The sequence below is a fragment of the Hypomesus transpacificus genome, chromosome 13 (assembly GCF_021917145.1).
Source record: "Hypomesus transpacificus isolate Combined female chromosome 13, fHypTra1, whole genome shotgun sequence".
Classification (NCBI taxonomy): Eukaryota; Metazoa; Chordata; class Actinopteri; order Osmeriformes; family Osmeridae; genus Hypomesus; species Hypomesus transpacificus.
In genome coordinates, this window is record NC_061072.1 from 6,488,261 (window position 1) to 6,515,013 (window position 26,753).

The 26,753-nt window shown below is 41.6% G+C and overlaps 1 protein-coding gene across 1 annotated transcript in view; it reads right to left on the reverse strand.

The window, feature by feature from the left end:
• Positions 1–21,937, reverse strand: part of LOC124475231 (1-phosphatidylinositol 4,5-bisphosphate phosphodiesterase delta-3-A-like) — a 67,858-nt gene extending 45,921 nt beyond the window's left edge. Inside the window, exons 1-2 of the mRNA XM_047031651.1 lie at positions 21,655–21,937; positions 8,002–8,169 (exon numbers count right to left, since the gene is read on the reverse strand). Of these exons, the coding sequence (XP_046887607.1) occupies positions 8,002–8,169; positions 21,655–21,721 (235 nt within the window). The 5' untranslated portion in view covers positions 21,722–21,937. The remainder of the gene's footprint in view (positions 1–8,001; positions 8,170–21,654) is intronic.
• Between the last annotated feature and the right edge of the window lie 4,816 nt (positions 21,938–26,753).

Sequence of the window (26,753 nt, forward strand, 5' to 3'; positions counted from 1 at the left end):
CTTAGAAGCCGAGTGGAGAACGGTGCAACAGATAAAGAGTGTGCTGTCTTGGCCGGAGAAGATGATGTCATTCGATTTGGATGTGATTCTTATAATAGGCATATTCATTTTTCAATCCAGCACGTGTTAACATGAGCGAAGTAGGCCAACTTATGGTTTTCAGGTGGTATCATATTCCACCTGGCTCATATTCAACGTCGAACTATGAAAAATAAACCGTTGTTGGAAGAGTTTACATTCAACGTTTTTTGAGTCACCCGGTACTTTGTAAATGTAAATGTACAGTAAATGAAATGCTGCCATACCACAGATTTCTTTGCCATTTTGCCTAATAACACCGACAATGTAGGCTAAAGTTTGTAGTTCGGCTGACAATTGTGCTCGTGCCGTGTGCAAAAAACTTACAAAACAAAGCACAGATAAACGAAAGGGAAAACAATAATGCCTTTTCTTTTAAATATATATTTTTTGAGTTGAGTTGCTTTATTTGTCTTAAATAATATAATCTACAATTTCTGTAGAACATTTCTTTAATTCAGCAATGGTGACACAAGTGTGAATCAGATCTCAGACTGCCATACGACAAAAAAAATCTTAGTCAACCAAGAGCATTTCGACCAGAAAATCGACTAGTCGACTGAGTGGGGACAGCCCTACTAATTAAAACATGTAGTACGGATTGCTCTCCTGCACATGTCCCTGGTCAGGACAATGGTTGAGCACTTGGAATAGGCCCCCAGGTGCTGCTGATGTGGCTGGCAACTGCTCGTACCAGCCCTGGGAGGAATTGGACATAGGCAGAGAAGGAATTTGTCTTTTGGATACTTCTTGTATGTGTGTGCTCTACCTCTTCCTGAATGTGCCTCCTTAAGATAAGTACCTGTGATGCAATCAGTGATTAAGATGTAATGAAACACACAAATACAGATTCCTGGAACTGTAGATAGTGCACAGTGCCCATGATGAAGTAGATGACACACACCCAGATTCCTGGAATTATAGATAGGGCACAATGTCCATGAGGCAGTTGGTTTGCAAGATGTTGGTGACACACAGATTTATGGAATTATAGATAGTGTGGTGCCTGTAAAGGTGATGCTGGCGATTACAGTTTTTGTCAGTGGCTTTACATTTGTCAGATCACAATAGAAATTCTCAAAAGTACTTGTTCAACTTCCACATCATCGAGTCAATTTCTCATTATTTAAAAAAAATTGCAAATGCTCTGGAATGATGCAAATGATTATGTAGCCTACAATTGTATGCTGTACTATGTTATCAATTGCTTATGTTATGTTGATAACAATTTATTATATTGGTTTTCTGTCAAATTATCTTACCCCAAACCTACACCTAAACATATACCGTATTTTTCGGGCTATAAATCGCACTGGACTATGTCGCATTTATTTAGAAATGTATTTCACAAAATCCAAGACCAGACATCTCAACTGGAAAGGCAAGTTATTCAACTACACAATAGCACACAGAACAACAGGCTGAATAAGTGTCCGGTATGTTAACGTAACACCAGGGGCAGACTGGCCATCGGGGTTACGGGGAGAATCCCCGGTGGGCCGACGGGGTTGGGATGGTCCAAAATATCGGCCCACTGCTAGCATCTCATACTATTCCATATTACACAGCTTGATAACGTATAAATTGCTCTAAGACCTTTGATAGGCTCCAATTTTTTATTTATTGTTATCTGTAATTTAGGAAGTTTTTGTATTAGGGTTAGTCAAGTCGATTATTTATTGCTATCTGTATATTTAGGAAGTTTCACTTATTTAAGCTCAACATAGATGTAAATTATGTTCTGTGTACTTATATGTTATGTTACGCCAGGTGCTTGCGTTGTCTTTTCTCAAGAATTTAAGTGCCCAGTCTGACCTTGTGTTGTTCTGTGTACCTGACAAATAAAAGACTTGAACTTGACTTGACCAATCACTGACTGAAATTTATACTTCTCCTCATGGTCTGTATTCACATTCACGGTGCCTATTTTTCGAAAATGTTCTGTTAGGCTAGAAGTGTCTTCTAGCCGAAGTGCGATGTATTGAGTGGGCCGCACGTTGTTTACTGAGTGGGCCGGTCTGACAGTATAACTCCCGGGCCACTTTTTTCCCCCAGTCCACAGTACACAATGTCATAAAGAACATACCTGGGAGGCTGAATAGGCTAAATTAGCATAACAAGCTAGCGAGTCCAACAAGCAAGTTACCGGTAAGATAGTTAACAAGCTCCCGATCTCATTCCACATCACTGAATCTGTTGAACTCATTGGTTCATGTCAGTCAGTATGAATTAACATTTAAAAACATGTTAAATTATATATATTTTGATATATAAGTTGCACCTGACTAAGTCGCAGGACCAGCCAAACTATGAAAAAAAGTGCGACTTATAGTCCGGAAAATTCGGTAGTTAATTACATCAGTCATTACAAGCACAATGATTGAGCCAGTTCACCATAACTCACCATACAGTGCTGCATGTACCGTCCTAGCTAAACAGGGTTTGCTTTGTTAGATTAACATTTGTATTTTTTACTTTGTGCGATGCAAGGTTGTACAATTGTCTTGCATTTTCTGTATTTTCAGTTCGTATTCACATTTGCATATAGTCATTTAGCAGACGCTCTTATCCAGAGCGACTTACAGTAAGTACAGGGACATTCTCCCCGAGGCAAGTAGGGTGAAGTGCCTTTCCCAAGGACACAACGTCATTTGGCACAGCCGGGAATCGAACCGGCAACCTTCTGATTGATAGCCCTTGGTTCCCTAACCAAACACTCCAAATCAAGCTTGGTGTATAAAGGAAGACCCGTCTTCCCAATCCTTTTTTTTTCCTCCTTTGCTCCACAGGCTAAAGGCCTCCCTATCCTTGATGCTCTTTTGATAACATTGCTCACTTCTAAATCTTAAATTTTGACGTCATTTTCGTATTACTTCGTATTATTAGTTTAAGTCCATGTTAATGTTGAATTATATGTGTTTTTTTCTGACATTATGTGAATGAAAAGACTAGAGTTGTCAAACGATTAAAATATTTAATCGCGATTAATCGCATTAATGTCATAGTTAACTCGCGATTAATCTCAATTAATCGCACATTTGTATCTATTTTAAATGTCCCTTGATTTCTTTTTCATCCATTCTTTTTTCAAATTGTAATGCTCTTATCGACATGGAAAAGTGGTTCGGATTGCTTCGTGCAAATGTTTTTTTTTAAATTGAAAACAACATTGCAATCGCCTGGCTTTGACGAGCAGGCGGAGAATTCGCATCAGCTGTGTGCTTGGCTGTGTGCCATCAAAATTATATTTTCGACTCCACGACGTGCTGCGATGATAGCTCATTCCCTCCGGCTCAGTTCACAACGACAGAACACACTGATCACTTTGTTCTTGTCAATGGAACCATTTGGCAACCTTTTAAAAGTAAACTTTCCATTCAGAATCTTATTGGCATCCATTTCGGCGTCTGACGCTGGCAATCAACTCAAAACATAACGTTAGCCTACTACCAGAGAATGTCTAATATCCGTAAACGGGCTCTGCTACGACTGTTTAGCCGGCTCGCAAGCCCAAACAAGTGGGTGTGGCGTGCCTGTTGTTTTGTTTCCGGTCTAGCTAGATCCGGTGTGGTATTGTAGTTTTTCTAACGTCAGTGGTTGTTGCAACAGAATGTGAAAAAAAACTACAAAGTTTGCTAGGTCAAAAAGAGCGTTAATTGCGCAATAAAAAAATTGACGCCGTTAATTTGGGTTTGCGTTAACGCCGTTAATAACGCGTTAAACTGACAGCACTAGAAAAAACACAAATATGTCTGTTTTCTCATTGGAAATGTATATCCCAAATATCACTGTCCTGGTCACAAGATCCAAGTCTGTTAGGAATAACAGCCATATAATTTTCAAAGCTGTAGCCCTTGTTTTAGTCTTATCCTGGTACTAATCATACTTATCTTTATAATTTGGTAGATTTAAAGAATAACATCATTTAAAATGGTCACTACTCACAACACCAAAAGTTAGGGAATCATTGTTTTAAAAGGAAGACCACCTAAGACACTGGCTGATTGCTTTACCTGTGACTGTCATCAGAAACACAGCAAAAACACATATAGATAGATGATAAGACATGATAAATGAACACAAGGTAATATCTGATCTACTGAGTGTGATTAACATTAGCACAGAAATCCCAGTTTTCTCCCAGTGCTGGAGGTTTGTGTGTGTGTGTGTGTGTGTGTGTGTGTGTGTGTGTGTGTGTGTAGGTGTGGGTGGATCTGTTTGTGTGGGTGTAGGTGTGTGGGGGTGGGTGTGTGGGTTAATGTATGTGTGTAGGTGTGTGTGCATGTAGATGTATGTGTGTGTGGGGGGGTGGGGTTAGGGGATGTGGGGGTGTAGGTGAGTATGTGTGGGGGTGGTTGTGGGGGTGTGTGTGTGTGTGTGTGTAGATGTATGTGTGTGTGGGGGGTGGGGTTATGGGTATGGATGGGTGTCGTTAATTTGTATCGATATCGATACCATTTGAGACTGCTTAACGATTCGAGTCTTTATCGATACCAATATCGATACTTTTCTATTTCTTAAGTAAAACAGATGTAAAATAGAACAAGGGGAACGTGTTGCTCTCAGGAAGAGGCTGGCTAAAAGGAGCATATATAGGCACAATGGATCTTGACTCTGGCTAAATCTAAATCTGTCCACTACAGATGTACTATCCACAACCTGGATGAGTAACTAGACTGTGATTGGTTGGTTAACGAAAAGTGACATTGTCAAGATCATCGACTTTATGAAAAGTTGAACACGTTTCAACGAAAGGCACCTGGTATAGCTAAATGACCAGCTAACCAAACCCAAACCTTCCTTATCTTATCCCTATTTTCTTCTGTCTCTGTTTTTGTTTAACACGATGCTTAAGCATCCCACAGAGCCATGCTCGCGGTGACTATGTTTTGAATGATCAGCAGTGAGGGGGGGATGGCTTGTTTTTACTCACACACTGTGCTCGTAAATAATTTTTGCAGTTCGCGCACACATCAAATTTTAGGGGCATATGCGAGTGAAATAATTGCACTTTTGAGCCCTGAATTGGCTTATTATTGTCAACAATGGAGACTTGCTACGAAGTTCGGGTGCGCTCACCAGAGGATTGTCCTGCAAAGGCAGCTGGAGTTGGCACCGTTGCGACTCGAAGACAGTCGAAGTACTGCATTTTATCTTTATCTGATGCACAACATTGAGGTGCTTGTTCATTGCAGTAGTGTTCCACCCCTTACAAGAAATTGCTTTAGAACATATATTGCACTTTGCTTCGTCTTTATATTTGGCTTTAATAAAATGTAGCCAAGCCTTTGACAGTTTTGTGCGTTCTGCCATCGTAGCTAGCAACAAAAGGATAAATGAAGCGAAGTAGCGTGTGAGGCAATTAAATTCATCTTTGATTAGTTTAAATGCGGTTGGCATGCCATTCAATTGAATTTAGTAATTTTATTAGTCAAACGTTGTATGTTTGTGCACCAGTGATTTGATTTAAATAACATTACTTATTTCTCGAGACATAAGTCAACGTTACATTATATTACTTAGTCTCTATAGCGTTATCGATAAGCTTGGACCTTATTGATATTCGGGTTTTGACAGAGGTCCTTACAGAACCGGTTCTCAATACCCATCCCTAGTTATGGGTGTGTGGGGTGTAGGTGAGTATGTGTGTGTAGGTGTATATGTGTGGGGGCGGTTGTGGGGGTGTGTGTGTGTGTGTATATGTGTACGTGTGTACGTGTGTGGGTTGGTGTGTGGGAGTGTGTGTGTACACCGTAAAAAAATAAAATAAATTGCAGCACCTTTTCTGTAAATTGCACGTGTTTTTTTCTGTATTTCTGAATTACACAGTGTTTCCCACACATAGACTAATTTGTGGCGGTGCGCCACAGAATCAACACCGCTCGCCACACATTGCGTTTCGTGAAACATTTTTTTATCGCTATTTAGGTTAAAACACGCAGCGTATTCGTTCAGCTGCATTTCCTTTCCCCTGCCTCCGTCTCTCTGTCACTCATGCGTCTTTCTCACATATGCACAGTCACAATGTCAGCACACGTTAGCAACAATGCATACATACGCCGTTCTAGTAAGACCGACAGCTATATCAGCGAGCTTTCAGCATTAGTGCCGTAGCTAAAAGTCGAGGAAAGTTAAGGCTACTTTTCGCTAGGTACCTTACTTGAAGATTCCCCTTCGTTTTATTGGTGAGAAGTCTCAGGAGCTAGCTACTTACCCGGCGTCCTGGAGCCAACCAGTTAAATAGTTGTTTAGCACTAGCGTGGCTACATACATAATGCTGAAATGATATGTTAGTTGTTAATTTTGTGAAGGTGTGAATCATTTAGGATTAATATTTAATGTAACAAATGATTAACAAATTAACTGTGTAACGAATTATTAGTGAAATAATTTTTACGACTCACCCCCCCCCGCTGTCTGACAACCCCCGCCACAACTAGATTTCTAATCTGTGGGAAACACTGTTACAGGAAATACAGATAGAAAGACAATTACAATGTCAAACTGTAAATTTATCATTTTACATAAGAATTACAGCCAAATGTTGTTACTTAAAAATAGACAAAAATGTCAGTTTTTTTTACAAATATTAATAACATTTTCATGAAAATGTTCTGTTAAAACACATAACTTCACTTTATCAAAACTAGCTATTTGAACAGTTATTTTGCAGATATTTCCTTTCATCCCAGGGACAAATAACTTAATAACATAATTTTTGGTTTAGACATAAGAACCTTGAATTGTGAACTGAGCTCGGGTAGTTGACGTCATGCAATCACAGCATGCACCAGTTAATATCAAAGACTACAAAAGGCTGCAAAAGCCTTTTTGGGGCTATCTCGTTGTTTATGATCATTGACCAATGCACTTATAGTAAAGCTCCCTCTTGGAAGTCTCTTTTGATAAAAGCGTCTGCTAAATGAATAAATGTAAAGACGCCAGAGTAGGACAAAGAAAAGTTGATAAGATAGTTGTGTAGCGGCAACGCTCGTGTTACCCAGAATGCCCCGCGGAAAGCTGAAAAACTACAGAGTTAAAGGTTTAAACTTAGTTAGATAGCATTTTTTGGAGTTTTGTTGTTGTTTTCGTTCTGTTTTGATATGTGTAATGTGATGATCTGTAGTTTGGATACATTAAGTGTTCACCCTGAGTGTGAATGTTGTCCAGTTAGATCGGGATCTAACCTGTCTTTTGGATTAATCTGTAACGAGATATAATCCTTTCCAATTCGTACAGCTAGCCGGCGCTACAATTGCAATCTGAAGCGCCGGTAAAGTCTGTATTGTTTGGATGCTGATTACAGCATCTGAATACTGTGTATTGTGCACACAAGTTGCTTTGAATGAACATGTTAAATCATTATAGCTTAATTGGGCTTTATTCATTTTTTTTTTTTATTGAAAATGCTGTTTTTTTACAGCAAAGTTAAATTAATAAAAGTCATATTTACTGGCAAAGAACAACCTGTAATGTGATATTACAGATATATCTTGTACATTTGGTACTGGAAAATTACAATTATTTTAAGGTTAATTTCTGTTAATGAAAAAAATTTTTTTTACCGTAATTTAATGGGTGTAATCTGGTGTCCCAGCTGCCAGATTCTTCCAGTTTTTTTACACTGTTTCGTGTGTAGATGCATGTGTGTGGGGGGGTGTGGTTATGGGTGTGTGGGGGTGTAGGTGAGTATGTGGGTGTAGGTGTATGTGTGGGGGTGGTTGTGGGGGTGTGAGGGTGTAGGTGTGTGTGTGTGGAGGGGGAGTTGTGGATTTGTAGTTATGTGTGTGTGAGTGTAGGTGTATATGTGTGTGAGTGTGTGTGTGTGGGGGGGGGGGCTGTGGGTGTGTAGGTGAGTATGTGGGTGTTGGTGTATATGTGTGTAGGGGGGTGTAGGTGTGTGACAGGACACTGCACACTCACAGGACTGTAGTTCCTTGGCCCTGCTGGAGGTCTTGTTGGACTGGCACCAGATAGTGACCCCATCATCGAGGAGCTTGAGAGTACGTCTTTTCTGCCAGCGAGGTGATCGAACCTTCACCATGCTGGAACCCTTCAGCATCCGCTTCACATCTTCATCATTCTCAACACCTGGAGGTAGAGAGGGAAGAACACAGACAAGGCGTTTAGCTCCAGTGGTGTGGATTAGGAGAGATAGAGAGCATAGAGCAGGGGTGTCGAACTCCGGGATACAAATTTGGACTTTCGAAAGATCTACCAACATTTATGCCAACACCTTTGTAAGCAGAGATTTGTTCAAACATTTGTTAACCGAGACCGTAGGTCGAGGTCAACAAGAAGTCCACATTTGCAGTTTGTCATATTACCAGATTGGTAGCCACCTGTTTGTTTACTAGCTACACCAATTTGCACCGAATATTGCTCTGCTCATTGTCGGATTTCAAAAAGCCAAACAACTTCCAAATAACTGAAGAAGAGGAACCCTTTTTATCAATAATTTCTTCATTGGAAGTTGCTCCCTCGCCATGGCTATCGCTGCCACTGTTTTCGGCAATAAGACTTTAATTTTCCGAGTTTAACATTAGCTACTCCACTCGAGGTGCTCAGTATATTTTAGTGAGCGTAGGTTACCATTTCTCCTTAACTTCCTGCTGCATCACAGGAATTAAATGGACCGCCGTTCCTAATTATTCTCTATCGACATTATCGATATTATTGAAAATGAATTAATGTTACAATATCTCAAAATTCTAAAACATTTAAAGTATAGGCCATGAGGAACTACAACACCACAAATGGCCCACCATTGCCCATAGGTGGCGCTACAAGTCTCACCCAAATTGTCCATTTAAAAAGGGATGGCATTTCCACCCCATAAGTAAAATTGTCTAAAACTTGCTATTCATGCTTATTCATCATGGGAAACCATAAAGTCTGCCATGTACGGTGAACATTTTGAAAAACATACAAAAATCTTCTGATGAACCATGACTCCAATTGACTTAAAATGCAGTACGTATGTGGAGAACACATGCAGTTATGCTTGTTTGGAACCGCAACAGCTATGGAAATACATGGCTGTGTCAAGTCAATTTTGAAAAGGTTTGCAATGTTGAGGAGGAACCCGCCATTGCTGGCTGCAACTATATTTTTGCTTGCTGTTGCGCCACAATTTATCCTTGGGTATACCCATCACATTGACCAGAGGCTCTGACATTACTATTTGTGCTCACATTGCCATCTAGTGGGCACTTTAGCGAAATTAAATGTATACCTTTTTCGAAATGTGAATGTGATATAGAATGTCACTGCCAATTTATTTTAGCCTATTTCTTAACCTTAATTCAAATAAAATTTGAGTTTGATTGAGTTTCAATCAAGATTGGTTGAGTGTGGACAGGTTTTCTCTCTTGCAATGATCGTTATCTGGTTTCCCCTCAGAAACAAATGAAGTGGTAGCACCCAATTTTAAACATGTACAGACGTTTCAAACGGCCGTGTACAGACGTCAATTTAAGATTTTGGTCTTAATGACCTGCCATACGCTGCTAACATGTGCTGACGTTGTGACGTTGTAACTGTAGGCGCGTTCGACATGACCCAACTTCATGCGGCGCTGCAGCCGGCTGCAGGCTGCTGACTTGAAACCGTGAATTCTGGTTAGACTTTTTGTCCGACTTGAGACGGCGCCGAGGACACGTCATTGTGACGTCGCCATCAAAGTACCGTGAGATCAATTCGAGAACTGCCGGCTATGTAGCCAAGCGCATTTTCTCAAGAGCAACTGCACGGGTTCAAGTGACGACACAGCTATTTCATGATTGGCCAGACTCACACACAACAACGTTGACGCGTGTTTTGTAATATTCGGACACCTTCAGTTTCGCCAATGCTGAAATCCGGACCAAACTGTTGAATTGAATGAAAAATGTATGGAAGAAAGGGTTTTACTTCACCTCTTCACTAACGGAAAGACTACGTTTAATTATAAATAGAGTAAAGTAAGCAAACAGCGCTTAATCGGCCGTGACTGACGTCAACGCAGCAAACCACGAGAAGCTGAAATGTCCGACTTCACAGAGCTGTTTTCAACTCCTCCCCGACTGCAAGGGGCCACTCTCGCCGGTCGTTTCATGCAGCCGCAGTCCATGTCGAACGCACCTTGTGTGTCTGTATGTGAGAGAGACGTGTGAGTGACCGAGAGACGGAGAAAGAGCAGGGAAAGGAAATGCAGCTGAACGAATACGCTGCGTGTTTTAAATAACGTAAACAACATTTTTAAAAGAATGACGAAACGCAATATGTGGCGGCCGGTGTTGATTCTATGGCGCACCGCCACAAATTAGTCTGTGTGGGAAACACTGGATATGCATGCATTGTTCATGTTCAGAGTATCATGTGTGTATAGGCGGGGCACCCCGGTACCTCAGGGAAAAAGTCCCACATGGGCTGAGGTGTTTACTGTATGTATTGGAGCAGACAGAATAAAAGATGCTGTTCTATACTTTTGCCTCATATTAATCTTGCAATCAGATCCAGAAACGCTCCCACACAAGGTCCCCCCTGCAAGGAGGGTCAAACTTATAGAGGCCATGAATTCCTGTTTGTCGATGCTTCTCCACTCTTTCCCTTTTGCTGCTGCAGCTCTTCATTTCTAAGTTGGTGCATTTCAGAACCTCCTCAATGATGTTGTCAAATGTGTGGCAGGTGAATAGTTGTCCACAGTAAATATGTTGCAAATTGCAAACTTTTACAGATATCTGAAGTTTATACCAAATTCCATAGTGATTACTGGTCATTTATGACCCATGTGTGTAAACGTAAGGTAGTAACACAAAAATGGTTGTTTATAAAGTATGAAAAGAAAAATGAGTATTTGCGGTAATCAAAAACAAATAAGAAATACTAATTAATTTGTAATGAATTACAAAATAATTAAATGAATTGATAAAAGAAAAATAGCAAATACATATTCAGCCATACATTAAATATTATAGGAAAATAATATTGGATCATTTTAGACCCATGTTGTGCATTAGAAGGGTAGTGATGCAAAAATATATTTTTTTTAAAGGAAAAATGTCAATATGGTTTTGTGATGTTAAAAAAACTGTTAATTGAGGAACACTGAATGATTCAATTAATTTATTGGGAAGATATAGAAAATGAAAACTCTGTCGGGTCACTTTTGACACGTGTTGTGTATCAAAGGGTAGTGTTTCATGCTGTCTTTGTAATAAGATGTTGAGGTAATGACAGCTAACTGCTGTCGTGGTTTTAGATGTATTTATTCATTGAGTTCTAAACTATTCATCATTCTTCCTTATCTGGCATGTTTTAATAGAGCTGTTGTAAGATGGGGAATACTGATTTTCGAATAACATAGACTAGGCCTGTCACGATAGTCAATATATTGACTTATCGCACGGTATATGGAAATGAGCGCAATAATTTTTGGTGCCGCGATATATTGCAATGCAACTGATCATTTTTATAATAAAAAATAATGATTATATTAATTTTTACATAAGAACGAATGTCACCAACATTTTAGTCGATCCCGCTGCCTCAGTCATCTTGTCTGCTTTCTGTGTCGAAAGCGTAGGCGGGACTAGTGTCTCCACACACACACAGAGCGGACACCGACAGGTGAAGAGAAGGCGTGAACTCACTGTTATAAAGTGTTCTGTTTTAAGACATCTACAGCTAGTTAGGAAGAACAAGTAAAAATAGACTTGGTTTCAAAGCTGCAATCTTCAGCTCCGGTGTAGGAACATTTTTGTTTTTCAGCCGAATGAGATGAGAGCCAATTAACGTGAACGAGCCGGTATGTCGGCTTTGTTTAAAAACAGTGGAAACGAAAAGAGGCAACGAACCTAACGTCTCACCTAGCAATACATAACTATCCCACCCAGTTTTTCAACCTGTGAACAACAACTGCAGCTGGAGCTGGAATGGGGTCTTCCATACAGTTCTGTTACAGATACCTTATCCCGACAGTGCAAATATAAATGTGACAGCGCGAAATGGAGTAACTCGCTATATAGCCAAAGAGATGCAGCCATTAAACACGGTCGAAAACCCAGCATTTACAACTATGCTGCAAACATTTGACAAACACAGGGCTGCCAACTCTCACGCATTGGCCGTGAGACACACGCATTTCAACCATTTCACACGCTCTCACGCCACACCTTGTATATCTCAAGCTGAAAAAGCAACGCCAACCAAGTAGCCCTGTTAACGTTGTAAACAATTAGGGATGATGGAGTGAAGCAACATAGACGCGCAAACAGCCGTGAAAACTCGCCTTTGGGGGGGGGGGGGGGTCATTATCCCAGACAGCAAAATGTGTTTGGGCCAGATTTGGCCCAGGTCTTCATTAGCATTTGGCGCAGATCCGCTAAACGGACCTGGACCGGGCTCATCCTTTCCAACGGCCCAATACCGGAACAGGTCGGAATTACGGATCAGAGACAGATCTGGCCCAGAACAGTTATTAATGCCATGACGTGTGGTGCAGATGTAATAGAAAATTACTATTCTTTAAGATGTCTATAATATTCTTTGGCCTAGAACAATTATTGCTGAGGTTTTAACTTCTGTAAAAATGGCATAACCTTTTAGCCTAAGACAGTATTGCTTAAGTTTGCTGACAAACGTCTAACAATTTGACTGTTTGACCCTGGTTGTTTTGCCCATACTCCAGGGGTGTTTTTGCTGACAAGTTCTGCTTCTTTCGTCTCAAGCTCTGTTTTTTAATATTGAGCATCTGTATCCAGTTCTGCAACCTATTTCCCTTTTTAACTGTCTGTTATTGAAGATTCCTCTTTTGATAGACATGAACTATTGAACTAATGATGTAACTGTCTGGAATTACTGTATAAAAGAGTGTTCAGATCATGACACCTTTAGAGAGCCCTTCTACTGCAGACATCATTTATGATACTGTTTTGGAATTGCTCCTCCTTGATTTCAAGAATAAACAGATAAAGACAAATTCTTCTGACTTCAGACATTCAATCATAGAAAATTCCACCACACAGATCTGGCCCAGATCCGCAACTCATATCAGGGGCTCATCTGGCCTGGTCTGTGATTCATACTTAGGCTATCAGACAATTAAGGGCCAAACAAATACCCACACAATTTGTAATTTTTAAACGTTTTATTTTAATTTTAAACAGGCACAAGAGAACATTACAGCATAAAAAAAAACATCTGTTACCGGATTGTGTACCAGTTCATTTCAATTTTATTTCATAGCGTGTTGATGTTGAAGAGTATGTGTATCATACAGTGAGACTTTAGATATGGTAGGCCTACTGACGTACGAACTAGTAAATGTATTTGGACGTGAGAAGTCGGTGCTAGCTGTAGCTAGCAGCGATCACCGCAGTTTAGTACTAGCAGCTAGGCTAGCTACAGACAAAAGAGTGGGTATAGTGGCTAGCGCTAACATGGCTACGATGTTGCAGCTTACACACAATGGACACGATATTCATCCATGTTTGTAAATAATAAGCAAAGATAACCAATTTGGCCTAATGTTCACATTAGTTGTGGATGTTTAAAAGAACCTGCTGTACCAGCTAACCGTAGCTATGCTACTACCTTGTCTAGCACGTAAGCTACGTCTGAGGTTGTCAGAATAATGTGGTGTAAACTATAAGTTTGTAAACTTTTATGTTTAAAATAAATATTTAACAGACTAACATGACTTCAACACCAGGCCTACTAATAATGCACTTACCAACAATCATAAATCACAACGACGTTGCAGCCGGTGCTCTCCCACTTGGCAGTCAGATAGAGTGGCAGGTTTATGCGGGGGAAAAGTGTTCCGTTAGTTGTGGCGCGTCTGGCCTGCGTAGCTCCCGCGGATCCGGCCCACACCCACCATGCAGACTCGAATCAGTTGTGGCGCGTCTGGTCTGCGCAGCTACCCCGGATCGGCGCCGCACCCGTCGGACGGAATGTCACAGAGAGAACTGCTATAGAGGTCTGGCCCACATTTAGTGCAGATCTGCATTGTGAGTGCGACTGCTGCGCGAATCGGCTGATTCAAAAACGGATCTGGCACAGATGTAAATGCTGTCTGGGATGTAATCAGTGGCATACAATTGTGACTGAAAATTACAATTGACATGTGTGCAATAATATCGTTTATCGCAATTAATTTTGGTGTGTCGAACGCCCCTAAAGGAGCCTTCGTTTTGATGGACCTTGGAGAAATAATTTTAAGATAATTATTTTTATTTTTTTTAATTATGCTTATTAATGAAAAATGTGCATTTGGCAAATGTGTTTGACTTTGTGCCTACGTATATCCAAGTTGTGCATTAAAACTAAGTTTTAGATGCTTGCATACATATATAAAGGTTTTAGCATTTTTCGTGTACATATATCAAGTTTGATATTTTCAAGAGAAGTTTTGATCTCTAGCACATGCATATGTTTTCAGAAGGTGCATTGGCAAATGTCTTTTAAGAAATAGCTTGCAAAATGTTTTTGGAAATTTTTTCTTTTTTGAATTTTAAATACTTAATAGATGTGCATCTTAAAATAGATATGTAGAACTGCTAATGTGTAGAAGTTTAAGCCTAAATGTTTCAGTATGACAGATGCAGAGGATGTGGTTAGAAAATGCTTGCATTGGTAAAACCACATTTGACCTTTTGAAGAATGCAGGAGACGTGTGTAACAAACAGATACCTACGTCATATATAGCCCAAAGGACAGGGCCATCCATTTTGAGTTATAAGAATGAACAATTGTGTGTCTCTGACTCTCGGAACACTCTCAGAGCTCTCAGATCTCTCAATCACACTCTCTCTCTGCCTGTCTGAAGTTGAGTCGAGTCGCGAGTCGAGTTTTTACCTGAGCTTGTTTTTTGCCTGTTTTTTACCGAGAGTTTTTTTTTCGTCAGTTGCACTGACCACCTTTTTATTTCTGTTTTACTAGTGGCCCAGGGTTCGCGTTTTCTTGTTTTTCCTGTCAAAGAGGTTAGCTTCCTTTTTTATTTTATTTTTTACCCTTTGATTTTGTTCCTATAATTTTCTGCCAATAAAATATTTGACAAAGACAGTCGTTGCCCTCGCCCTGTTGTGCACCCCTCGCTCGAGACCAAGGCATCCACTCAGCGCCCCACACCTAGACTCCGGGGATTTGCGACCAGTCATTTAGACACGAATACTGTCCAGCTGGTGTTTACGCGAAAACAGGGTCTTGAAGTGTTCGTCTGTTCAGACACATGTACTCTTTCGATAGGTGCGGTGTTGCGTCTCACGGAGGATAAAACTAACAGGGAGGGAAAACTTTTTGTTTTATGTATTATTGTTACCCGAGCCTCTGACTAACTCGTAAACCGACCGAGTGTGTGATCTCCGCGCACGTAGCCTATGCAAACACGTGAGTCCCCGAGCGTGAACTAGGGAGACGGGCGAGGCGCAATTAGAATAGTAGTGACTATTTGCCGGGGGATCAGCACCCTGGTCAGTGCGCACCTCGAGTACCCAGGCGACCGTTCAACGGGTGCAATATATCGCACAAGAAAAAGTAGTTATCGTGACAGCCCTAACATAGACTCAAAACATATGACATAAATACACAAGAAGTTCAATCTAGTTTGTAAGCTTTATAAAGACCCTAGAAGGAACACCAGAATGCAGCAGGACCATGCTCAAGACAAGGAGAAAAATCTTCAACAGCATATTGAAGACATTAGGGCTGTCCCCGACTAAGATTTTCTTTGGTCGACCAAGACTCGACTAAAACGTCTGAAAATCGAAATTTGAAACGCTTTTTTTTCGCGATCTCACTCAATGGCTGCTGGACATTGCAGATTCAGCCGCTAATAGCCTACTAATAATAAGATTCGTATCACCAGTCCTGTTGTAACCAAATGCCGATGGTATTTAGTATCTCTACAATGTACTACAAATAAAAAATATTGTTTGTTTAACATGCACATCATCAGAGTGCGCTTATCACTGCCTGAACTTGCAGCATGCAAACTTACGTAGAAGCTGAGTGGGGAACGGTGCAACAGAGAAAGATTTTGTTGTCCCAGAATCGTTAAGAAGCTCTTAAGCGCTAAGATCTTTTTAGGAGCGCTCTTAAGAGCGCTGTGAAAGAAGGATATGTTTCCCAGAGTCGTTCTTAGCTTAAGAAGATCTTTCACTAAGAAGGAAATATAAGATCAGCCTGACCCACTCTTAAGAGCCTTCTTAGCGACCAAACGCTCACTGCAGCCGCGTCATGGAACAGTGTTTCCCACACATAGACTAATTTGTGGCGGTGCGCCACAGAATCAACACCGCTCGCCACACATTGCGTTTCGTGATTTTTTTTTATCGCTATTTAGGTTAAAACACGCAGCGTATTCGTTCAGCTGCATTTCCTTTCCCCTGCCTCCGTCTCTCTGTCACTCATGCGTCTTTCTCACATATGCACAGTCACAACGTCAGCACACGTTAGCAACAATGCATACATACGCCGTTCTAGTAAGACCGACAGTCTATCATCGAGCTTTCAGCATTAGTGCCGTAGCTGAAAGTTGAGGCTACTTTTCGCTAGGTACCTTACTCGAAGGTTCCCCTTCGTTCTTTTGGTGAGAATTCTCAGAAGCTAGCTACTTACCCAGCATCCTGGAGCCGACCAGTTAAATAGTTGTTTAGCACTAGCGTGGCTACTTGCATAATGCAGAAATTATATATTAGTTGTTGTTAATTTTGTGAAGGTGTGAATCATTTAGGATTAATATTTAATGTAACAAATTATTAACAAATTAACTGTGTAAACGAATTATTAACGAAGGAATTATTGCGACCCCCCCCCCCCCCCGGTCTGACAACCCCCACCCCCTTCCCCGCCACAACTAGATTTTTAATCTGTGGGAAACACTGTGGAAAGTTGTATCTGACACAAAGATATACTAAAACCATGTGTGATGATAAATGTGCGCCCAAAGCTGCAGAACACTGACGCAAGAAAAATTATAGCATAAGAAGAAAAATAACGATATAAAAATAAATAATTGCCCATGTGATCCTGTAGCTACATAAATAAAATGAAGCATTACTATCACTCATTACGTTTTCACAAACATCAGCATGAGTTTACAATAGATATAAAAACATCAACAACCCTGTGGTATTTCACAGATATCAGGGAAACTGACAGGTGTAATTGAACTCGGCTGGAACCTCATCAAGAGATCGAGGCTCCACCTCAGTCTATATGTAAAGGCGTTGCTGAAGTCCACGCGAGTGAGACACCATGGCTGCAATACAGCATATTCTCGCTGCTAATCAACAGCATCGCCGTGCGCGAAGCCAGTTAGTTTATATAAAATGCCTATGTGCGTCAGCACTTCTCCCCACTGAATGTGCTGTCGGACCGGGCTGTCCAGTCCAAGTACTGGCTTCCCCATATGGAGATCCAACGCCTCGTCACGCTAGTGTCACCACACATCCGGAGGGCAACCCGCTGCAATTTTGCCCTCATCCCGGAGGTGCAGCTCCTGGCCTTGCTGCGTTTTTACGCAGTGGGGAGCTTCCTGGATGTGGTGGGGGACGGCACCATCCTCAGCAAGGCATCGGTTTCACGGGGTGTGGCAGCCATGACACCGATCCTCCTGCGCCATGCCCCGACACATCCAAATGCCCACCACAAGGGACAAGGTCAGCCAGGTCCACAGTGGATTTCATGCCATGGCTGGGATCCCCCGGGTAATCGGTGTCGTTGATGGCACACTGATCCCAATCCACAATCCCTCCCTGGTAGATCTGTGCTGGATTGGGAGGAAATATTACGCTGCCATCAACACCCAGGTGGCAGTGGACCACGATGGCCTCATCACGGACATCGTTGCCAGGTGGCCAGGAGGCACACACGACAGCTTCGTGTGGGCCAAATCAGCTGTGGCTGAGGCTGGCAGAGGAGAGTTCGGCAGGAGCATCTTCCTCAGGGGCAGTGGGTACCCTCTCCGGAGTTACCTCGTGACACCGATGATCAACCCAGCAACACCACAGGAGGAGAGGTTCAATGAGGCCCACACACACACCAAGACCCACATTGAACGGGTGTTTGGCAGGTGGAAGGGGGTCGTTTCCGATGTATCCATCGTTTGTCGGGGGGGCTGCGCTTGTCACCTGTTAAATGTTGCCGCATGATTGTTGTCACAGCCATGCTGCACAAAAAAGCAGTGCGCGTTGGAGCAGATGAGCCGCCTCCTGAGGATGAAGATGGGGAATCATCGGAAGATAAAGCCCCCAACCTCGCCCCCCGCGAATCCCGAGCAGCACTCCACCAAGCTGGTGTCCAGACCAGAGAGGAACTTGTCAATCTCTTTTGATGTCTATCAGCCCCTTTGCCGTCACCACCAGTCACCAAGCACGGATATCAGCACCACCCTACTCCCAACAATAAACCCACTACCACTACCATCACACAACCCATATCAACCATCATGTATAGGGCTCAAGGCCGTAGCCATGGAGTCAACATTGGGGGTTACGAATTAAATTTGTTATGATCATTTCGGACAGCGTATGTGGTTGCCTGTCGTAGCGTAGCACATTTATATTTTTATATCAATATATTGGGGGGGACATTTTGACCAGATTTGAATATTCGGGGGGATGTGTGTTATGATTACGGCCTTGGGACCACACGGTGTTGTGTGTGATTCGTGCGCTGATAAAGTGGTGGGTGATCGATTTTCCTGGCATCGATTGATTTAGTTTCAACACCACGGCGGTGGACAGCTCCCACTAAGAGCTTCTTAAGAAGCTTCTTTGGCGGGATCTTAAGAAGGCAGTTAAGAACGCGTCTGGGAAACACCCCTATCTTAGCACTCCTTCTTAGCCGAACCCTTCTTAAGAGCCTTCTTAAGCCCTTAAGAACGATCGAATCTGGGAAACGTGGCCAATGTCATTCGATTTGGATCTTATAATAGGCATATTCATTTTTCAACCCAGCGCGTTAGCATGAGCGAAGTAGGGCTGGGCCAACTTACGTTTTTCAGGTGGTAGGCTACATCATATTCGACGTCGAACTATGAAAAATAAACCGTTGTTGGCAGCGTTTGCATTCAACGTTTTTCGAGTCACCCGGTACTGTAAATGTACTTTAATGAAATGCTGCCATACCACAGATTTCTTTGCCATTTTGACTAATAACACCGACAAAGTAGGCTATGGCAGAGTTTGTAGTTCTGCTGCCAATTGTGCTCGTGCCGTGTGCAAAATACCAAAACAAAACAAAGCGCAGATTTGAGAAAGGGGAAATAGTAACACCTTTTATTTTAAATTATATTTTTAGAGTTGCTTTATTTGTCTTAAATAATATAATGTACAATTTCTGTAGAACATTTAGTTAATTCAGCAATGATGTGGGAATCAGGTCTCACACTGCCATACGGCAGCTCGACTAAAAAAATATAATCGACCAAGAGCATATCAACCAGAAAATCGTCTCGTCGACTGAGTGGGGACAGCCCTAGAAGTCATATTATACACTGTACATTTCCAGTCACATTGCGAGGACCAAAGTGAATAGGTCTATATGTTCAATTAAAAAAGAAAGTATCTTATGAGGTGGTTTCTGTGTGTGTTGGAAATGGTGAAACTAGTGTGTTGACCTTGAGCTGTTTAAAATGCCAGAGTAAGCAACTGTGTGTATGTGGGTGTCTCCAAACAAGCTACAGTAGTCACCACCATTACCTTTCATTTATATACGCAAAAAAGTTGGCTAGGCCGGTATCAACAACCAAAACAGTAGGTTCACTGTGTACAGGGGCACCGTATAGGGGGGAAAAGGTGGGAAGGAAGCCAGTAGTCTGTGGAATTAACCTGTTGGATTAATGTCCATAGTAAAATAAGATAGCTAGCTACAGACTAGTGTTAGTCTACATTTCATCAACATTTAATCAGTACAGGGAAACTTTTAGCAAGATATTCATATTAAATCATTGTCCCGACTCTCTGCCCCTTTTAGCAGACTTTACAACAGATGAGTCAGCAGCACCCCAGTCTCCCCCTGTACCCCTCCCTGTCCCAGTAAAGAAGGTGAGCAACATTGTGTTGACAACATGCCAGTTAGCATAATTCCAGGGAGTCTGTGGGAATTAATGGATGCACTTGGGAATTTGCCGCCCCCCTCTTCATGGCGCCCTATGCCTAGTGTCATATGCCTAGCGCCCTGCCTATGTCGCCTATGCTTAGGACCGGCCCTGTAATCAAGTGGTGGTGATACAGAACTGTAGGTAATTTGGGTCAATATTCTGTAGTGTTAGTGTCATTTATTGGTATTTGGCATATTTTTATATATACTGTATATATCACAGTATATATGTATTTATCACATGCATTGTGTACATCAAACAGAGCCAGGGTTAGGGTTAGCTCTACCCTCTCAGGTAGAGCTAGAAGGAGGAAGAAGTGTGGAAGCACAGGAAGAAGGGAAAGAAAGTTACAGTGATGATGAGGATGAAAGATGCATGGTGGAAGAAGACAGAAGTCATAAAAAGGATGTTGACCCAGGTTTGTGCCCAGCAAATTTGACTGACAGGGACAGGGAGGCTTTTGTGAGGGCACTGGCCAGCAGAGGTGATGATGATGTACACATGCAGACTTCAATGTACAAAACACCAGCAGTAAATATTGTGCTAGTACTTGTATTGAACTACAAGAAGCAAGACAGTTGCAAGCCTTTAATTAGAGTTATGTAAAGCTTTTGATGGGACAGTTAGGTCCCAGAGGGGGCCCAATTGGATTTTTTTGTCATGGGGCCCAAAATTCCTGGCGGTGTCCCTGACTGTGTATAGGGCTTTGACTTGGTGTATGGGCTGTCAAAGCAGTCTGGAGTAAAGGCACATACACAACATTAACAGCAAAGGTGGGAGCATGGAAATATCATTATAAATATCATATTGTTTTTAAATCTCAGTAATGACCATAAATGACCATAACATATTTTGATAACTTATGCATTTTTGCCATTTTAGTCTTTATTCGAGAACTTGTCCAAGTAAGAAAATAGTGCAATGCCTGGTGTAATCTATGAGGTCTTACAAGGTCTGAAACTGTTCAAAAAAGCTTAGGAATTGTCTGGACATACTGATACAAATACATTGAAATGACACTTGAGCTATGTGCCTATGCAATATAAAATTGTAGATGAATACATACGAGCTCACGTAAGTTTGTTTTCAAATGTCGGTGGGACAGCCTTTTTCTATAATTAGCTATATATTTTTTTAACAGAGGATGCAGCAGTTGAATATAATTTGATTAATAAAACAGTTGGGAGACAGTTTTCATGTAAAATTAAACCTACCATATTACGCTTATGTTACGCATTCAACTAGCGTTAGCCCACATCTTTAATTGGTGGCTTATGCAGCAAAAGCTGTAACCTGCTTAATGTGATACGGTGGTAGGCTAGCCTTCAAGCATGGGCTTTATACAGTAAATCCTTGCAGCACAGTGGGATATATTACGTTAATATTACCACCCAAAGGCCATTTACTCCACTAATCGTACATTTAACAGAACAGTGTAGCCTACATTAAATTATAACACAAGTAAAAGGCAAACAACAAACGCTTACCTAAATCCTTCAGAGGGTCGTGTGGCTTTGATTCTGACGTCCCAGCTTTCTTACCGCTACCCAACATGATAGCCTAATAGGAAGTGCGCTCGCTCTTTTTATATCCTTTTTGTCTGTATGACCGCTGTGTTACTAGCAAGCGCAGAGGAGGTTTTAAGATGAAGAAGTGTTTGCTAGAAAATGTGGGAAGTGTGTTGCTTATCTTCAAGATTCAGTCTGAAGCGACCCATGATCATGTTCCCTTGGAGAAACGGCGAGACAGAGATTTGATGACGTCATGAGTATGGGCGAGCGCACACTACGACCTAAACAGATTATCTTGAGATGCTGTAGCCTATGCTCCATAGCCATGCAACATTTTTGCCAACTCATCATCAAATAATATCCCTTAAGCACAATGGCAGTGACCGTATAAAAAAATATATATATAATATATTAATATAGGGGGATTTCAGGTAATGTGGAACACTTTTTGGTAGAGGCTCCAGTAGACGTACAAAATAACTGTTAACTCGCCCCAGTGGTGTTTTTGTGAATCGTTTTAGGCCTTAGGAACATTTTCATGTTGGAATGAAATGGGAATACACAATATTATAGAAGCTACACAATTTCAAACATAACATGACCCCCTCTCTCTCTCAGGCAGTATTTTCAGGTAATGTGGGAGGGACAGCTTGTCTGGTAAAGTGGGACAGTCATCGTCTGTCAGCCTATAGTCTGCTAAATGCTAATATAATAATAATTTGTTTATATACAACAATGCTAGGTGCAAGGGTGTGGCAAGATACATTTAGTTGTGGGGTTTGAATTATACAATAGGCATAAAGTGTAACTGATGTAAACCTAACGGTGCGTTCACACTGCAGCGGGGCGGGCAGAGCGGGGCGTCGGCTTCCAATTCATTTTCAATGAAACCAGTGGTTGACGCCCGCGTAGGGCATTGTGGGAAGGCGAGCGGGGCGTCGACGCCCGCGTAGGGTATTGTGGGAAGGCGAGCGGGGCGGCAAAAGTTGGATTTCTCTCAACTTTATGTAAATGAGGAGCGTGAAAACGCCAGCGATGGCCAATCGGGTTGGTTTCCTGTTTCTTGTAACGTACCAACTGTTGGTCATGGTAAACATTTCTAGGTTTGACAATTTCAAGATGGAAGAGCAACTCATCGTATGTGTGTCTTCATACACAGTATTGTATGATACGTCTATGTTCGATTACAGAGACATAAACAAAAAAAATGATGTCTGGCGCAGGGTTGCTGAGGTTGTCGGCGTCCCTGGTGTGTTGTATTTTGTACTTTAATTCAGTTTCTTCACATTACGTAACTTTCTTCTGTGCTAGCTGCATAGTCTAGCTAGCTCACCCGGCACACGATTGACATTCAACGCTGAAATGCTGGCTGGCAGCCACTCGCTATCCATACAGTGAATGTGTAGTGGCAAGTCATAATCTAGTGATTGATTTGCAGAGATTTCGAGTAATATAATTAAAGGTTACACATGTCAACGTTTATGTCTGATGCATCTTTTTTTCCAGCCTGAACATGACCCGTTCCATAGAGTGCGGGTGGCATTTCATCTTTCAGTCGGCCTAAAAAAAGTGTGGAAAAAGATAAACTATTGTGTGCTGTAGATAAGCTCATGTCAGATCTAGAATGCGTGTCGGATTTTTGCTTAATGTGTGAAAAGTTGTATTTTGTCTGCACATTTGCCATGACATTATATGAACTACAACAGTGATTTAAGAGAACTACGGCTCTGAATGAATCTGTCTGACACGCCCCCGAGCGTGGTGCACTGTGGGAAGGCCGGCAGTGCTGAGCGGTAAAAAAGTCTGCAGTGTGAACGCACCGTTAGTGATCTAGCCAGTCCTGCTGCGTTAGCATTTTGTTGGACTAGCGTTAGCGGTCACACTTACAAGTCTGAGAGTGCTGGTTTGATGACAGTGTAAGTTGTTATTTAGTTGGGCACTTAAGTGCAGTATGATGCATTGGTATTAAACATTTGAGAACTGTCAAATTAAATTACTTTTATAGCATAAACACAGCATTACCAGATGTCCCACTTTACCTGAAAAATGCTGTCCCACATTACCTGACATGATCAGGTAATGTGGGATCAGTCACATAAAATGTTAATTTTTCTTCTAACAAACCATTATTTTACACATGTTTTACACATATTTTACACACGTGTGTGTTTCAATCAGTGGTTAAAACCCGTAATTATGCTGCAATAGTACTCATTGTAACTTAAATTAAATTCCTTTGCAATCCTTATCATTGAGAAATGATATCATCAATCATTGAGACGCTCCCATGTTACCCCGCTCCTCATCTCTCTCCACTGGCTACCCATCAACGCCCGTATCAGATTCAAGACCCTGGTACTGACCTTCCGAGCAGTGAATGGAACTGCACCCATCTACATCAAGTCTCTCCTGCAACCTTACACCCCCACCTGTCACCTACGGTCTTCTTCAGACAACCGCCCGGTGGTCCCACCGCTCAAGACTGCCCGGTCCCAACACAAGCTCTTCTCCTGCCTGGCCCCCCAATGGTGGAACCAGCTCCCCACCTCCATCAGGGACACTGACTGTCTCCCCACCTTCAAGAAAAGGCTCAAGACGCACTTGTTCCGGGAGTACAACGGCACTTAAGAATGCTTGGCTGGACTTGTTAGTTAGTTTCCTCCAGGATCACAATGACTCTTATTGAGTGACTTGCTGCTCTTTTAGGTTAGATATAACAAAGTTAAGTCTTGTACTCGCTGTGAAATATTTTACTGTTGATTGTTCTTCTACAGGTACAGTCCTGCACTTTTGTGGTTCATGTTGTTTAATTTGTAACTTGTATAACTGCATGCTCTTATGGGTCTTCCCTTTGGCACTTGTTTAGCTTTTCACAATGTATGCTTCATGTTTTGGCTACTTGCAATGTTTGGGACTATCTCGTTGTTATGATCAGTGACCTATGCTCTTTTGTAAGCTTTCTCTTGGAAGTCGCTTTGGATAAAAGCGTCTGCTAAATGAATAAATGTAAATGTAAATAGAATGTCATATGCCGCTAAACTTTCGATGCGTTTTTTCTGTACGGACCTCCTGTTATGCCAGATCACGCATACTCAGATGATGTCAGACAAATAAAAACCACTGCATAGTGACTAGAAGTGTTGTATTTATGAGTCAAGATCAGCTCTGGTGATTGGATGTCGGTTTTGCACATATTAAATCATCAAAATATATAACTGTCCCACTTTACCTGATGTCCCACATTACCTGAACTCACCCTATATATACTTAAACTAACTCATTCACCTGTCTGAGCATTTCACCCAGCTGCTAATCCAAGCACTTGTCCTCTAAAAGTTGGACAACTGCAACTCACTGCTCGCCGGTCTCCCAGCATGCGCAACCTGCCCTCTCCAGAAGATTCAGAACGCGGCAGCCCACCAGATCTTCAATCTACCCAGACGCTCCCATCAGGGCTCCAGACTGGTGCGCCTAACCTTTTTATTTAGGTGCACCCAAATTTTTCCTTGCATCGCCACAATTTCAAGGTCACCTTTTTATCACACTCCATATACATTCATATATCTTATATAAATTATCTTAAACAAGAATAAGGTGTAGGTAAATATTGGTTTTATTTGAAGCACAATTAAACTGTATATAAAAATATAAATATTTTAAGTGCTTCACTGAGCTGCCAAACAAAAACATTTCAAAATAGAAAGTGCTATTGATCTAACATTTCATGGCTCAAAGTCTTATAGCGGGTCCCCCCTTGCTGTCGCATGCCCTTCAGATGGCCAACATCTGTAATTTGGCTTTCTTGCCCTTTTGCCTTGGCTAAACCAGGTTGCCACACTCTCCCTAGCATCAAAATCCTAGCTCCATGGGTTAGCTCCATGGCCCAGCTCCGTAACTCAGGGGTGGACAATTAATTTTGACAAGGTGCCACATGAGAAACTTGAAGTGTGTTGGAGGGCCGCATCAACAATAACTTGAACTTAATTCTGCTCACTATTCATTTTCCCCCATTGTAAAAAGCAGTAAAGTATACATTTGGATTAGCTGGTATTGGTTATCAGAAGAATAAGGATATTCTGTAAATATTTTACATGTTGGTCAACTAGGAAAAGACTATCGAAGTAACAGTAAAAACTAAAATAATCATTACATCAGTGTTTCATTCTATTTGTAAATTGTTAATCTTCACAAACACAGAAAAGTTGTTTAGCAGTATGTTAAAGATATGCAATTGATCAACTTTATACAAAAAGCAATACTTTTTTTCAGTTAATTTTGTTCTGTGAGAGGAATCCAGTGGGCTTGAAGAAATGCATCGAAATCTGGCTGAATGTCTGAGGTGGATATGCGAAGGACAGCTGATACGTGATGATCCGGGCCTGCAATTTAACTAGCAAACCATCAGCCCAAGCCCACTGAATCAGTCATGTTCTTATTATGTCCACGTTAGTTTTTTTCTTTAATCCCTTAGTGCCGATTCAAATTATGATCCTTCAACACAGCGACCTTAGCGAACTAAGAACACAACTTTGACTTTGACCTCAGTAAACAAATACTTAGAAGTCCATGTCTTGTTAAAAATTCTACATTCTGTATCAACCTTCGAGGGCTAACCAACAGCTAACTCTCCTGTCGGTGAGGTTGCGCAAGCGCACATATGTAAATCGCCTGATCACTAGTCTTTCAGGACTACATATTTACTAGCGCTCAACACATTTATTTATTAAAATTTTTTGATTTACCTCACGCGGGCCGGATTGGGACAGCCTGTGGGCCGTACAATGCTCAATTGCCTATATGCCACGTACCTCCGCTCCACGGTCTCAGCCACCACGTTCACTTCCTGTCTCTCTGTCAACGCAATAACAATGGCTGCATTTTTTACCCGCTCACTCCTTGATCTCCCAACAATATCCCTGACAGATGTGAGCAGAATTATCCAGGCTAATTCAGCCACAGCCACCGCAAGAAAGGACAAAGGATTTAAACTCTACGTTTCGAATTATGTCCATAATTATGAAGGTACAGTTAAAATTAAGTGTTTGCCTAGCGTAGTCTACATGTTAGCGAGAGTA